Source organism: Bos taurus, chromosome 21, assembly GCF_002263795.3.
Source record: "Bos taurus isolate L1 Dominette 01449 registration number 42190680 breed Hereford chromosome 21, ARS-UCD2.0, whole genome shotgun sequence".
Taxonomy (NCBI): Eukaryota; Metazoa; Chordata; class Mammalia; order Artiodactyla; family Bovidae; genus Bos; species Bos taurus.
The window spans coordinates 21,987,523-22,001,680 of record NC_037348.1 but is presented as its reverse complement, the minus strand read 5'-3'; the positions used below and the strand labels follow the sequence as shown (position 1 = coordinate 22,001,680).

General features: G+C 49.3%; 1 protein-coding gene and 1 non-coding gene across 5 annotated transcripts in view; both read left to right on the top strand.

The window, feature by feature from the left end:
- Positions 1–11,729, top strand: part of CRTC3 (CREB regulated transcription coactivator 3) — a 96,069-nt gene extending 84,340 nt beyond the window's left edge. The window contains exons 11-16 of one of the 4 annotated variants that reach the window (XR_009492112.1): positions 428–726; positions 5,521–5,721; positions 5,802–5,882; positions 7,019–7,086; positions 7,693–7,795; positions 8,251–8,338. Coding sequence is in view for 2 of the 4 variants with exons in the window: in XM_024982322.1 (XP_024838090.1) it covers positions 428–726; positions 5,521–5,721; positions 5,802–5,882; positions 7,693–7,795; positions 8,248–8,456 (893 nt within the window). In the remaining 2 variants the exon portion in view is untranslated. Of the gene's footprint in view, positions 1–427; positions 727–5,520; positions 5,722–5,801; positions 5,883–7,018; positions 7,087–7,692; positions 7,796–8,247 lie in introns of all 4 variants that reach the window. The other 3 variants (XR_009492111.1, XM_024982322.1, XM_024982323.2) reach the window with 3 other exon arrangements.
- On the top strand, positions 6,360–6,431 carry TRNAW-CCA (transfer RNA tryptophan (anticodon CCA)). The gene has a single exon. It is a non-coding gene; the product is annotated as a tRNA-Trp (tRNA).
- Positions 11,730–14,158: the final 2,429 nt, after the last annotated feature.

Genomic DNA, 14,158 nt, shown 5'->3' with positions numbered 1-14,158 from the left:
GTAGGTCCTTGTCGAAACCATTCGCATCAGAATGGCGTCGTCCCTCTTAGTCTGAGTGCCTCTTCTCCTTGCCCTTGATACCACTTTTTTTCCCTTTGGCTTAAACAGCAAACATTTATTTCTCACAGTTCCAGAAGTTTGGCAATCCAAGATTAATGTGTCTGTGCAGAGCCCACTTCCTGGTTCATAGGTTCCTATATATATATATATTTTTTTTTAGTCGGACTATAAGTGCTTTACAGCATTCTGTTTGTTTCTGCTGTACAACCTTGGTACCTTTTCCAGCAGGAGAGTTGCCCGGAGCTCCTTCTCACACAAAATCATCATCAAGTACAAATAGGAAATTGAGTTTTTTCTTTACTGTTTGGGAAACAGAAGATTTGGTCGGTAACTATGAGGTGTACATTGCAAACGATCTGTCTTCCAGGTCTCCAGAGTTCTCGGAGCAACCCCTCCATCCAGGCCACGCTCAACAAGACAGTTCTCTCCTCCTCCCTGAACAGCCGCCCAGAGGCCTCCGCTGCCAGCGCCTCTGCCCTCCACCCTTCACTCCGCCTCTTCTCGCTCAGCAACCCATCCCTTTCAACCACCAGCCTGAGCGGCCCACCCCGGCGCAGGCAGCCACCCGTCAGCCCCCTCACGCTGTCCCCCGGCCCTGAAGCACATCAAGGTTTCAGCCGGCAGCTCTCTTCAACCAGCCCCTTGCATCCGTATCCTGCCTCACAGGTAAAAAGCAAGCGAACTAACAGTGAAACAGACTGAAGCAGATGGGAACTGGACTAGGTCCTCACTCTAAGTGCGGTTCACGAGGCCTCAGATGCAGTCAGTTCTCACTTCTGTGCGAAATCAAATCATTCCTAATGCACTAATGGTTTTCTAAGAGCAGAGCTATTGTGTCGATTTGTCGTTGTTTAGTCACTTAGTCGAGTCCGACTCTTCTGTGATACCATGGACTGTAGCCCCCAAGGCTCCTCTGTCCGTGGGATTCTCCAGGCAAAGATACTGCAGTGGGTTGCCATTTCCTACTCCAGAGGATCTTCCCGACCAACCGATCAAACCCATATCTCCTGCATTGGCAGGTGGATTCTTTACCTCTGAGCCACCAGGGAGGCTCATGTGTTGATTACTCTTAAGCAGACACTGAACAGTTTGGGGTACTCTCAGGAAGTTGGAATTGGAGGAAAGGGTCAGGTGTGGAGGGTGAAACTCAGTTATGTCTGAAATACAAGGGAAGCCAGGTTGGGGTTTTAAGTTTGGTGTGGAAAATCATTAATTGACTATCTGAGCACTGTAAGCCACAGAGAAAGCCAAGGAAGACATTGAAATACCCTCCTGAAGCTTCCAGATTGAATTAGACCTCTTCCCTAATTACATCGACAGATTTAAGAACAGTCCTTCTCTTGTTGATTAAATACTTAGGTACAATAGGATCATATGTCTATAAAAGGGCCCAGATGAGTCTGTTTAGAAAGAGGCACACTTTGAAGTCACAAGCCTGTTACAGAAATTTAGGGTGGAAACATCATCTTTTTGACTTGTTGACTTTGTTTCTATTCTAAGTTTTCAGGGTGGTTTTTCACAGTCATCAGTGAACATGTTTTTAACCTGTTGGTCACTCCCTAGATATATTATAACATCCCTTACTCACCACTTCACTATAAGTGAGTAGTGATTTAGCAAGAAGAAGTTGACAGAACACAACAGAGGTTAGCAGATCCAGTTATTAGTCACTCTTTACCAATTATTAGCCATGGGATCTTTATTATATGAGTAATCCCTTTCGGGAGACGGTAAGAGTATTTCATAATTGTTTTTTAATGGTTCTTTCATGTTATTGGATTGCCTTTAATTTATTTTGCAAGATTATTTTACAGAGGCCTCTCTGGTGGTTCAGTGGTAAAAAATCTGCCTGCAGTGCAGGAGACAACACTTCGATCCCTGGGTCGGGAAGATTCCCTGGAGAAGAATAGCAACTCACTACAGTGTTCTTGCCTAGAGAATCCCATGCACAGAGGAGACTGAAGGGCTACAGTCCGTGGGATCGCAAAGAGTCGGACACGACTTAGCGACTAAACCACCACCACAAGCTTATTTTACAGGATGTAAAAAATAACACCATCTAGCTACATTTTAAGGAGACCGTAGAGATAAACAGCACTCTTTTTCACATATTTTCATTTTTGTCTGCTAAATATTTAAAAATTTAAAAAAAATCAATGTTATTTGTGCACATAATTTAAAAGGTCAAATAGTCCTAAAGGGCCTGTTATGAAATAACAGTTGTCTTCCCCGCCCCCGCCAGCCATATTTCTCACCACCTGGAGGTGGCTCCTCCCGGCCACTTTAGCTGCTCTCTGGTGTAACAGTGTTATTTCATGCTGGGTGTGTTCTAGGTTTTTAGTGGCAGGTGTTCTCTAACGACAGCCTCCTGTGGAAGCCTAGGGTTTAAGCTCTCTTTCAACCCTCCCAGGCCCCTCCCTTCCCCCTTCCCACGTGTTTTTCCTACTCATTCTCCCCATCTCCACAGTGTGGTTTATTACACTTAGTTTTGAATAGAACAGTACTCAGTGTTTAGTGTTTCCATGCTTGTATGTAATCAGAGTTGAACCCTATAGCTTAGTATGAAACAACAAAATGAGGATCTTTTTCTCCTGGGGGTTAATAAATGTCTTGTGTTTTCCTCACTGTGGTTTTCTCTGTATGTCTTGCTCTGTATTTGTATTCAATCTCAAACTGTCAGCATCGGGTAGATCTCCTTCTGATATATTAAACACGAGCCCTCCGGTAGCTTTCCTAGAAAGAGTACATGCGGCGTGGCTTGACTTCAGTGTGTCCTCATTCTCCCCACCTTTTAACTAATAATTGGCTAAGTGTAGAATTCAAATGTGAAATAATTTTCTCTTGAAGTTTTGAAGGTATTAATCTGTCAGCTTTTAGTTTCTAGAGTTGCTACTGAGAAATCCAGTGCCATTCTGATTCCTGAAGTGAATGAAGTGAAAGTGTTAGCCGTGTCCGACTCTTTATGACCCCATGGACTGTATAGCCTTCCAGGCTCCTCTGTCCATGGGGTTCTCCAGGCAAGAATACTGGAGTGGGTTGCCATACCCTCCTCCAGGGGATCTTCCCAACCCAGGGATTGAACCCACATCTCTTATGTCTCCTGAATTGGCAGGCGGGTTCTTTACCATCTAAGCCACCAGGGTACCCCCTCTGATTCTTAATACTTTGAATTAAATCTCCGTTTTTTCCTTGCGAGGTTTGCAGGATCTTGTTTCTTCCCCCCTTAGTGTTCTAAAACTTCAAAATAACATGGCCTGATATGAGTCTATCTGGTTGGTTTCTTCAGTCTGGAAACTCACCTCTTTCGTTTCTGAGAAATTTTCCTGAATTATTTCTTTGACAGTTTCTTCCCTTCAGTTTTCTCTGTTCTCTCTTGAATGTACGAATGTTAGCCATCCTGTACTTTCCCTCTAGCATCCTTATTTTTTTTCTTTCTTTTCTCTCTCTGTCTTTTTCCTCTGCTTTCTGGAAGAGTTTCTTAACATTATCTTCCACCCTTCTCTTGAGGTTTTCATTTCTGCTCTCATCCTTTTAAATTTTCAAGACATGTTTTGTTCTTGTTCTCTGAATGTTCCTCTTTTCATAGCATCATATTTATTCCATGGATGCCATAACATCTTTGATGTCTCTGAGGTTTTTAGTGATAATTTTTATTCCAGTTTCTTTTTATTTTCTTTGAATAGATATTTTCCAAATTGCATAGAAGCAGCGAACATGATATAATGAATCCTCCTATGCCCATCATCCAGCCTCAACAGTCATCAACATTTTTTTTTAAAGAAGTAGCTGTCTTTAGCTGTGCCAGGCCTTCGTTGCGGGAACCCGGGCCCCCCGCATTGGGAGTGCCTTAACCACTGGACCACCAGGGAAGTCCTCGACATTTTCATAATCTTGTTTTATCCATATCCCCTCTCTTAAAAAATGTGTATAGGGGTGCATATTATAAATAACTATGTATTTCTAAAAGATAAGGATTTTTTAATCACTCTATTATATTGATAATTCTTTTTCATGACAGCTTCTTCCTACATAAATTTTCCCAGGTTTGTTTTCTCAGTTTGTCTGCTTGGGTCTCTGACTTGCATCCAGACACATTCCTCATGATCTGGTGACCCTTGGCATCCTGCTCATATTTAGCAACAGGACACAGACTCATGCACACAAACTGCCTGGAAGCTCAGTGTAGGTGGGTGGGCCTGTTGAGTACAGTCTTCCCTGGAGACAGATCCAGCGCAGCTCTTGCCCTAGGGACCTTCTGGTATTGTAAGTTGGATTGTCTCCCAGGCTGGTCAGATCCCCAAAGGATGCTCTCCCCATCTTGCGCCTGGCCTGTGCCTAGACCCAGCACTGTGGGAACTGAGCTAGGAAAGAGGCGGAAGCTCAAGGGGCCACAGTGAGCTTTTTTTTTTTTGGCTTTCTCAGAAGCCCTGCATTCTCAGCAGTGCCTCACCTTCTAGGGTCTGGTGCACCCAGTCCAGAGACCCTGGGGCCATACTCCCTCCAGAGTGCCGCCCTCAGCCTCCCTGCAGGCATGGGCTCTGGAGCCCACTGCTGCCTGCCAGCCTCTCCAGATTTAGCTTCGTCTTCTCCCGCTGCTGTCCTCCCCTCCCCCCAACCCCCACCCGCGGGGACTCTGCAATGGAACCAGACCGCCTCCCTGCTGCCAGCCCTGCATTTGGTTCCCTCAGGTCTACTCAGCCAGCTACTGCGTGTCCATCTGCTTTTCATTTTCCAAACTTTGTTGCCATTTTCTTCCTTTTCATTATCTTCATCCTCGTGTTTTTTATCTTCATTTTAGCATTATTTACGATGGTTTTCGTTTTGTTTATTAATGTTTATTGTTGTTTAATGTTGTTTTAGGGCTTCAGTGGGGTTTGGGGAGACAGCAGAGCTAAGTGCTTTTTTTCAGTCTTCTGTTTTTAACCAGAAGTTATGGCTGTTAAAAAAAAAACAAGCCAAACAAACATGATTTTCACTGAGAAAACTGAGACAAAACTGGTTAAATTGGCTGCATTTTGCTTTGTTTGTTTTTGAAGACAATAGAAATTGTCACTGAATGGAAAATGCTTTGTGGGGAAGTGACATTTGAAGTATACTTTGCAGGAACAGAAGTAGGTTTCTCAGAGCACAGTGTAGACTGCCAGACGAGGAGAATATCAGGATTTTTCCTCACTTTGACATTTCCTAACTGTAAAGGGGGGTTTCCCTGGTAGCTCAGCAGTTAAAGAATCTGCCTGCCAAGCAGGAGACTCAGGTTCAATCCCTGGCTCAGGAAGATCCCCTGGAGAAGGAGATGGCAACCCATTCCTGGGAAATCCCATAGACAGAGAAGCCTGGTGGGCTACAGTCCATGGGGGTCACAGAGTCTGACACAACTTAACAACTAAACAACGACAGCATCCACGGAAGACTGACCACTAGCAACTCAGAAGCTGAGTAGTTAGTGGCTTTGTTTTTCAGATGGTGTCCTCGGATCGAAGCCCGCTCTCCTTCCTGCCCACAGAAGCTCAAGCCCAAGTGTCCCCCCCACCCCCTTACCCCGCAGCCCACGACCTGCCCCAGCCTCTGCTGCAGCAGCCCCATGCCCAGGAGCCGCCTGCCCAGCAGCCCCAGGCGGCCTCATCGCTATCCCAGTCGGACTTCCCGCTCCTCACAGCCCAGGTGAGTCCCACCCGGAGCCCCAGGCATGAGGGGACGCTAAATGGTTCCAAGCTAAATGGTTCCTTCCTTGTTCCCTGAAGGGCTCATCTTTGACCAGCTTCTTCCCAGATGTAAGCTTTGACCAGCAGTCCATGAGGCCAGGTCCAGCCTTTACCCAGCAGGTGAGTGATCGCCTGGGCCTGCCTCGTCCCCACAGCAGGAACTGTCACCATCAGGCTGCTCCGCGCGGGAAACCCACACCCAGCAGGCTCGGTCGGTACCTCACTTCTCCGACCTCGATGCACTCAGTGGCTGGGGAGCTGGCATTGCCCTGAGCCCTAGCTGCTGGTGCTGGCTGCCTTAGTTCATTGTCAGGTGTCAGCGGAGGGCCTTTTGGAACACGTGGTGGAAGACTTGTGATGATATTCTAGCCAGAGAATTGTAGACACGCTCATGCTGGAAGGAACCTAGCAATCCATGGGTCTATCATGATGAGGCGTCAAGGAGCAGGCAAAGGCTTTGCCTCAGCCCGAGTTGCTGTGTGTGGCCTCCTGGGAGCCCATCCTAGCCAGGCAGGGGTCCTTCCTGAAGGTTCTTTCATGGAGCCATTTTCTTTTGCTTTTTAGTTTCTCCCTAATAACATAGACTCCCTAATATCTTCCCTGGTGGCTCAGAGGTTAAAGCGTCTGCCTCCAATGCAGGAGACCCAGGTTCAATCCCTGGGTCGGGAAGATCCCCTGGAGAAAGAAAGGGTAACCCACTCCAATATTCTTGCCTGAAGAATCCCATGGACAGAGAAGCCTGGTAGGCTACAGTCCACAGGGTCATAAAGAGTCGGACACGACTGAGCAACTTCACTTACTTAATAACACAGACAATCTTTTATATCCCTAGATTTTATTTTGTTGTTTAATCACTAGGTCATGTCCAACTCTTTGCAACCCCATGGACTACAGCATGCTAGCCTTCCCTATTCTTTACTATCTCCTGGAGTTTACTCAAACTCATGTCCATCAAGTAGGTGATCCCATCCAACCATCTCATCCTCTGTCACCCCCTTCTCCTTTTGCCTCAATCTCTCCCAGCATCAGGGTCTTTTCCAATGAGTTGGCTCTTCGCATGAGGTGGCCAAAGTATCGGAGCTTCAGCTTCAGCATCAGTCCTTCCAGTTAATATTCAGGGTTGATTTCCTTTAAGATTTTATAGTATTCATTAATTATGGTTTGGGCTCCAGGATATATTACGGAGAGAAGGAAGAGCACTTTCCAGAACTTAACAAAAACAGTAAAACAAATAAAGACAGATGTTTTCTGTGTAGGCCATGGGAAGTGGTGAGAACCAAAAGTCTCTGCCGCCTGATTTTCTAGAGAAGCCATGTGAGTCTAGGTGAGTCAGTGTCTTTCTGAAAAGTGATGGAAACTCCTACTTTTGAAAGATTTTTTAATGATTTAAAAATTAACTTCAGGAACGGCACCTAAAATAGGCCCCAGTTCTGACCCGTCCTCATCAAGGCTTTTTGCAGAGAGAGGCTTGCTTGCATTCCTCCCTCTGAGTGACAGATTGAGAGGGGGCTACTGTCTCGTTTCTTTAGAAAGCAAAGAGGAAAAGAGCCCATCGCTTCCTTGGTTATAGACAGAGCCTTTGAAGGGTTCCCACCAATGGTAGTTTCCAGAAGCCTCAGTGTGCTGAGGAGGGAGGTGGCTGTGACCGGTGGGCCCGCAGAAACCACAGCCAGTGGCGTTATCCAGGATGGCGTAGAGCGCCAGGCAGTGTGCGCACAGGGACACATCACCCACAGCGTGGCCCTCGGGCCCCTCCTCCACTGCAGCACCCCCCGCCCTCCACTACCCAAGCATAATGTTTTGTGTGGGCTGTCACAGCAGAGAAGGGGTATGACAGCTCCCAGGGCTGGTTTTGCTTGGGGGCGCACAGCACGGTCCTTCCCAGGGAAGCAGAGGCCGTCCCTCACACAGTGACCTCTGGTGCCTCCAGGTGCCCCCGGTGCAACAAGGCCCCCGCGAACCACAGGACTCCTTTCATTTGAGACCAAACCTGTATTCCAACTGCGGGAATTTCCCAAACACTGTCCTGACAGGTGAGTGCGGCCACCTCCCAGCTGCTGCTTTCATGTTGCTATGTTTCTCCAGATACTGCTGTAAGACAGTCTAAACAACATGACATTATGTAAAGCCAAAAAATGAAAGCCCTGCAGCCCAGCTTTACCTTGTTGAGGTGTGGGAGTCCAGCCCCAGAGACTGCGAGGCAGTGGGGAAGGGCCTGGTGACCCAAGCCTTCTTCCGACCTGCTTAGTTTCCAGTGACTGACAACTATTCAGAGGGAGGAAACCTGCAGAACTGGGACGTGTGGAACTGAATGCAAAGAACACAGATTCCAGAGAAGGACTGTGGGCCTGGGAGTGGTTAGGACATGGGTGATGACTGTCCTGGTGGGTGAGATGGCAGGGGGTTGTCACCAGTCGTGTCCTGAGCGACCTGACCCCCACGCCTTCTAATCCGCACTGTTCTCCCCTCTCGCTGCTCTTTCCAGAAGACTCGAGCACCAGCCTGTTCAAAGACCTCAGCAGTGCACTGGGAGGCATGCCCGAGGTCAGCCTAAGCGTGGACACTCCGTTCCCACTGGAGGAAGAGCTCCAGATCGAACCGCTGAGCCTGGATGGACTCAACATGTTAAGCGATTCCAGCATGGGCCTGCTTGACCCCTCTGTAGAGGAGACATTTCGAGCTGACCGACTGTGAGGTGATCAGAATGGGACAGGAGGACTTATTTCTGAAACAGCTAAAACAGAACGGAATAGAACCAGCTCCACCCCTGGGCGTTAGTTATCTCGGGCTTCTGACCTGGAAGGAACCCAATTCCTCAGCTCCCAGCTCTCAGATGAGGTCCCATCTCAGTCACCATGGCCTTCTCTCAACCACAGAGCTGGGCACTACCCCTCAGGCCCGCAGCACAGGCCCTGTCGCTGCAAGCCTGCTGCTTTAGCACTTCTGATGACTCAGTCGTCACCACACCCGTGACATCTTTTACTGACCATCTAGCCGGTCGATGAGTAAAAGAAAATGTGTGCCGAGAGGCCTCAGTAGCCATGTATAATGCTCAGAACCACTGATCTCAGTCAACACTGAAGAAAGGACCCAGAGTGGGGGGGCGGTCAGGGGCTGCGGGCCTCTGGGAGCCGACTCTCCTCCAGCGACGGTACCAAGCCCCACAAGGCCTGCCGTGGTTCCGCTGTCTCACCTCGGCACCCCAGGCAGCCATGGGATGTCCAGGGCAGCACGAAGGGCCAGGACTCCCTGAGAGGGCTCCATTGGAACACGAAGAAGGATTTTCGCCACACGTCCAAGAACAGACTTGAGTTGGGCAAACTGAATTCTAATTGGTTTTCTCCTGGTTTGTAATCTCTTCTCTGCTGCTGCAGTACCCCTTTTCCTTTGGATGAGAGGAAAAGGAAGACTATTTTATTTTATTCTGTCACTGAAAAAAAAATCAAAATCCCCTGGTAATGGATGAGCCTGAAGAGAACGGGGCTTCTGCTCGGTGGCTGCGGAAGACAGAGAGGGGGGCTGTGTGTAGGTATCTTACAGGTACACGATGTCCTCTAGACAAGCTGCAAACCATCTAGGCCTCCCTGTCTACAGACTGGCCAGGAGGAGCAGCCGGGGGTCTGGACCAGCAATTGTGCAGCAGCAGAGGGAAGCTGGTTCTCTGTGGAAAGGGGATGTTCCTGTCACCCTACTAGACCGTAAGCTCCTTGAGGGCAGAGACTGTGCCTTACCCATCACCAAACCCCTAGCACCCAACAAGTGCCTGGCACTGAACAGGTGCCGCCGACCCGTGCGTTGAATGCACACACGCGTGAATGAGCAGATGAATGCACGAATGAATGAATCTGCCTCGCTAGGAGGCAGTCTAATCTTTCACTGACCCTCTTCCTCACCAAAGCTTCTCAGAGCTTCAGCTTTTCTAACACTTGTGCCTGTGGTTAAGTGAAGCATACACTTTAAGATGCTTTTAACACTAGGTGACCAAGTCCACGCTTTGGCCACATGCCCTATCCTCCTCAAGGCTACGGACGTGGGTGGACACTGTCCTGTGAGTGCACCTAGGGTGGCTCAGCAAGCTGGGGCCTCCCCCATATTGGGACTCGGGGGTCCCGGCCATCACAAACATCTTCCCTCTCAGACCCATGTTTTGTTCTCAATTGCATTAAGAGATTCACCCTCTGAGGCTGAAGAAATAGTGTATAGTAAAACAAAGGCCTAATTTACGGAACCATCATTAGGCATCAGTACTTTAGCACAAAATGGTATTACTGTATTTCCACCAGCACCTGCCTCCTCTGATTCAGTCTATGCCAGCCCCTGACCAGAAACCCCAATGGGTGGGCTTAAAAGCCATCAGGGGAGGAGTCTGGGCAAAGGGGCCTCACGTGGGCCTGGGAAGACAGCATAGAGTGGACAGACACACTGAAGGAGGGATAAAGATGCTAGAGCCAGACAGACAGCTTCTTCCCAAGGGACACCAGGCACGATGCTGAAGGGTCCACCTAAAGAAGCAAGGCGGCGCCATGTGGGTCTGAACCTGACACATGTCCCTGGTGGCAGGAGGGGTCTGTCACAGGGTCCTGGGCTATTGACCTCTCCAGACCGTCTCCTATTTCCTTCTGTCTTCAGGGGGCTCCCCTCCCTCCAGTCTTTCAAGTAACCCCAGTGGTGCACTGATCCATGTCCACTGTGGAACCCAGGTCTTGGTCTTCCCGCATCACATTTGCTCTGAACACCCCAGCTCTTGAATTAGAAAGACCAGCGCCCTCCCTGCCTGAGCTCTGGCTCAGGAAGGGGCCATGGGCTTCCCCTTCAAAGCTTTAGTCCCAGTTAGACTTCTAGATTGCAGTGACTTTTTGTGAAAGAAAATGGCCTTTCATTGTACACAGCGCCCCAGCGTGCTGAAAGAGCCAGATGCTGCCTGCCTCTCGTGTGTCGGAGACCCCCTGAGATCTGAACTAGCCTTTCAGACAAGGGGGAGTGCTGATGTCATGAGAGGGTTTTTTTTTGTTTTGTTTTGTTTTTTTAATGGAGATTCTAGGATAGTCTGCTCTCTACACAGTGCCTTACCCATGGTGATCACTGGTGTCAGGGTCCCAACTCTCTCTGTCTGCACAGCAGCCCAGCCATACAGCCAGAGACCCCGAGACCTGCAGGACCAAGTGTGCTCCCCCTGGGCATTCACCAAGGACTTGTGGAAATGGAAGGCTCCTGGGAAAAGTGACTTGTTTGGGGGGAGGGTAACGATGACAGTTAGGTTTAGCACTGAATCCAGTTTGTCCTTAGGTCCGTCCATCCCCTCTCTTCCTGTGAAAAGGTTTTGGACATTATACAACCTGCCTTGCTTACCCAGTGTCAAGGACACCCACAGACAGGGGTCACCCTGACCTCCTCACCGCTGCCTTTGGCCCTCAGCATCTGAAATGGCTGCAGACTTCAGAGTAAACTATTTTTCAATATTTAGTTTTTCACAAGAAATCGATGGTTGTACTACTCTCATTTACTAGCAGTTAAACAGCATAGAACTAAAAACCTATCTGTGTTTCTGTTTTTTCCCCCTTCTATACGGTTGTGGTTTTTAGGACAGAAGGTGTCAGGAGAACCTTGGTTATGTCTCGATCAACATGAATTCTCCACTATCCTGTCTCATTTCTCCTAAGTCTACTGTATATTACCTGAGCTGAAATGTATATCCCAGTCCATTTGCATAGTTGAAGACACTTCCTACTCTGACCCTCGTCGTCTTTTCTGATTCACGCACGGACGGTCTGGTCCCAAGCGTGTTTCTTCCACTGCTTTGTGATGGAAACATCACAGCAAAACTAATCAGACTTCCCATCAGTATCCTAGTCCACATGCCCCTCGTCAAACAATATTTAAAGATTGGAAATTCGTATAAAGTAGCTTCCAAGTTTTATAATGCATCGTTTTACATCTTTCGTAATTAAAAGCAGCACAATAAGGTTGTATGTGTGTCTGGTGTCTTCCTTGGCTTCTGGTGAGATAAACCGGTGGCGAGCCCTTCTCAGTGCAGCCTGAAGTCAGAGATTTCTGGTCCATGGCTGAGCAGAGCCTGCACTGGCCCACTTCTCTTAATATGTGCTGTGGCGCCCAGTCCTGAGAGAAGTCCAGAAGGAAATAGCGAAGTAGGGGCACATGTGTACCCAGGACAGAGGCATCATTGTAGGGGCTCAGCATTCCACTCCCTCTTCTGAGGTTCAAGCCACTGATGTGCCTCCCCCAGCCTCTCTGCTGCAGGTACTGGTCTTTAGCTCTTTCAATCCTAAAGGAAATCAACCCTGAATATTCACTGGAAGGACAGATGCTGAAGCTGAAACTCCAATACTTTGGCCACCTGATGCGAAAAGCCGACTCGTTGGAAAAGATCCTGATGTTGGGAAAGATTGAGGGGAAGGGGAGAAAGGGGTAACAGAGGATGAGATGGTTGGATGGCATCACCAGCTCGATGGACAAGAGTTTGAGCAAGCTCCGGGAGATGGTGAAGGACAGGAAAGGCTGGCGTGCTGCAGTCCATGGGGTTGCGAAAAGTCGGACACAACTGAGTGATTGAACAACAACAACCCATTTCACCAAGGACTTGGGTTCTGCTTTCTACCCTCCACCCTTCTCCCCCTGTCCCAGCAGGGTTCAGAGTGTTGACCTCTCCAATCAAACAGCCTCAGCTGCCCCCAGAGACCCACTTCCTCAGCCGCACCCAAGGCTCGTCAGAAAGATGACTCTTCTGAAACCTTACTCAGAAATCCCCCTTCTGACCCTGACTTCCTGAGCCACCATTTCTACTCCAGTCCCCACACACCCTGTTACCTGACTCCACTGGGACTTCTATCCCATGTCCTTCCTCTCAGTCTGCCTGTCCCCTCTTCATTCCCTGGCCGAGCCCGCCGACTCAGAGGCCTTCAGGACACCCTCAGCAGCCCTCCTCCTGCTCTGACCCTGGCGTTTCTCAGTAGCCGCACACTGCCCCTAAACCCCCTCCCTCTTCTGCCTCCAGATCTCTCCTCTCATCAGGGCCCTTCTCTCCTCACAGCCGGAAACTCCAGGTTTCCTTCAGAGGGCAGCTCCCTCAGCAACCCAGCTGCCCCCACGCCATCCTTTCTCATGGAAAACGCCTAAATCTACCCATCCGTACCTCCCTCCCCTCTTTTTCACGTGTGATTTATCTGTGCTTCCTCCAAGGATTCCTGGTTCTCCCAGGCCTCCTCCTCATCCTCTCCAGCAGCTTTTCACCCTCAGTCCAAAGAGGGTCTATGTGTGTGTTTAGCTCCTCAGTTGTGTCCGACAACGCCACGAACTGTAGTCCGCCAGTCTCCTCCATCCATGGGATTCTCCAGGCAAGAATGCCGGAGTGGGTTGCCATTCCCTTCTCCAGGGGATCTTCCCAACCCAGGGCTTGAACCTGGGTCTCCTGCATTGCAGGCAGATTCCTTACCATCTGCGCCACAGTCTCCTCCTTTCTAAAGGCCAACAGTGAAACAACGGTCTCAACTCTGACTTCTCCTCCAACCACGACCTCTCTCTGGAAGAGTCGCTCATGCTCAGCTCTGGTCTCAACTCCTCTGGCCAGTCCAGTCCCTCTCCTCTGTGGCCCTCCCCTGACATTTGAGCCCTGTGGCTGCTCCTGTTCCCTCCCCTAGGTCCTCTGTCTGGCTCCAGTAAATCCTCTTGTTCTCTCAGGGCACGTCCTCCACTACCATCTCTTTTCTCAGAACCACTGTCCCCAGGCCATACCTCTAAGCTGATGGGCCCCGACATCCAGCCTCCCATCCCCCTGCCTGTTAGCTCAGGCTCACCTGCGCTCCGCCCCATGTGCCTGCCGCACAGCCCTTCATAGCTCTGTGTACACTGGCGAGCATTCCTCACCACACTTGACACTGGCCGTCCCCATACAACTCAGCTCTGTGAGGACAGGGACCTTGCCTTCCACTTGAATTCTGTATCGCTGGTGCCTGGCATGTAGGAGGTGCTCAAATATTTTCGCACTGCTGACTTCTGCCCGCCCTCTCAGATCACAGCCTTTATCTACCACACAGCCCTCCTCCTCCCCTCAAATCCAGCCTGAGTCCGAAAGGGCTGCCTCAGCCCCCATTCTCTCTCTCCTTAGCCTGACACCCATCTTCTCATCTGGCTCCCTCCTCATCTCTGGCCCAGGAAGCAGCCTCTACCTCCCCTTAGAAATTAGCAGAGTAGGGACTTCCCAGGTGGTCCTGTAGTGAGGACTCTGAACTCCCAGTGCAGGATGCCTGGGTTCGAACTAAGATCTCACTTGCCACATGATGTGGTCAAAATAAAGAGATTTTTTTAAAAAGAAAAAAAAAAATTAGGGACAGATTTTACTTTAATGTTTTTGTGCCCCAGGGTTCTTAAACAATAAGTAC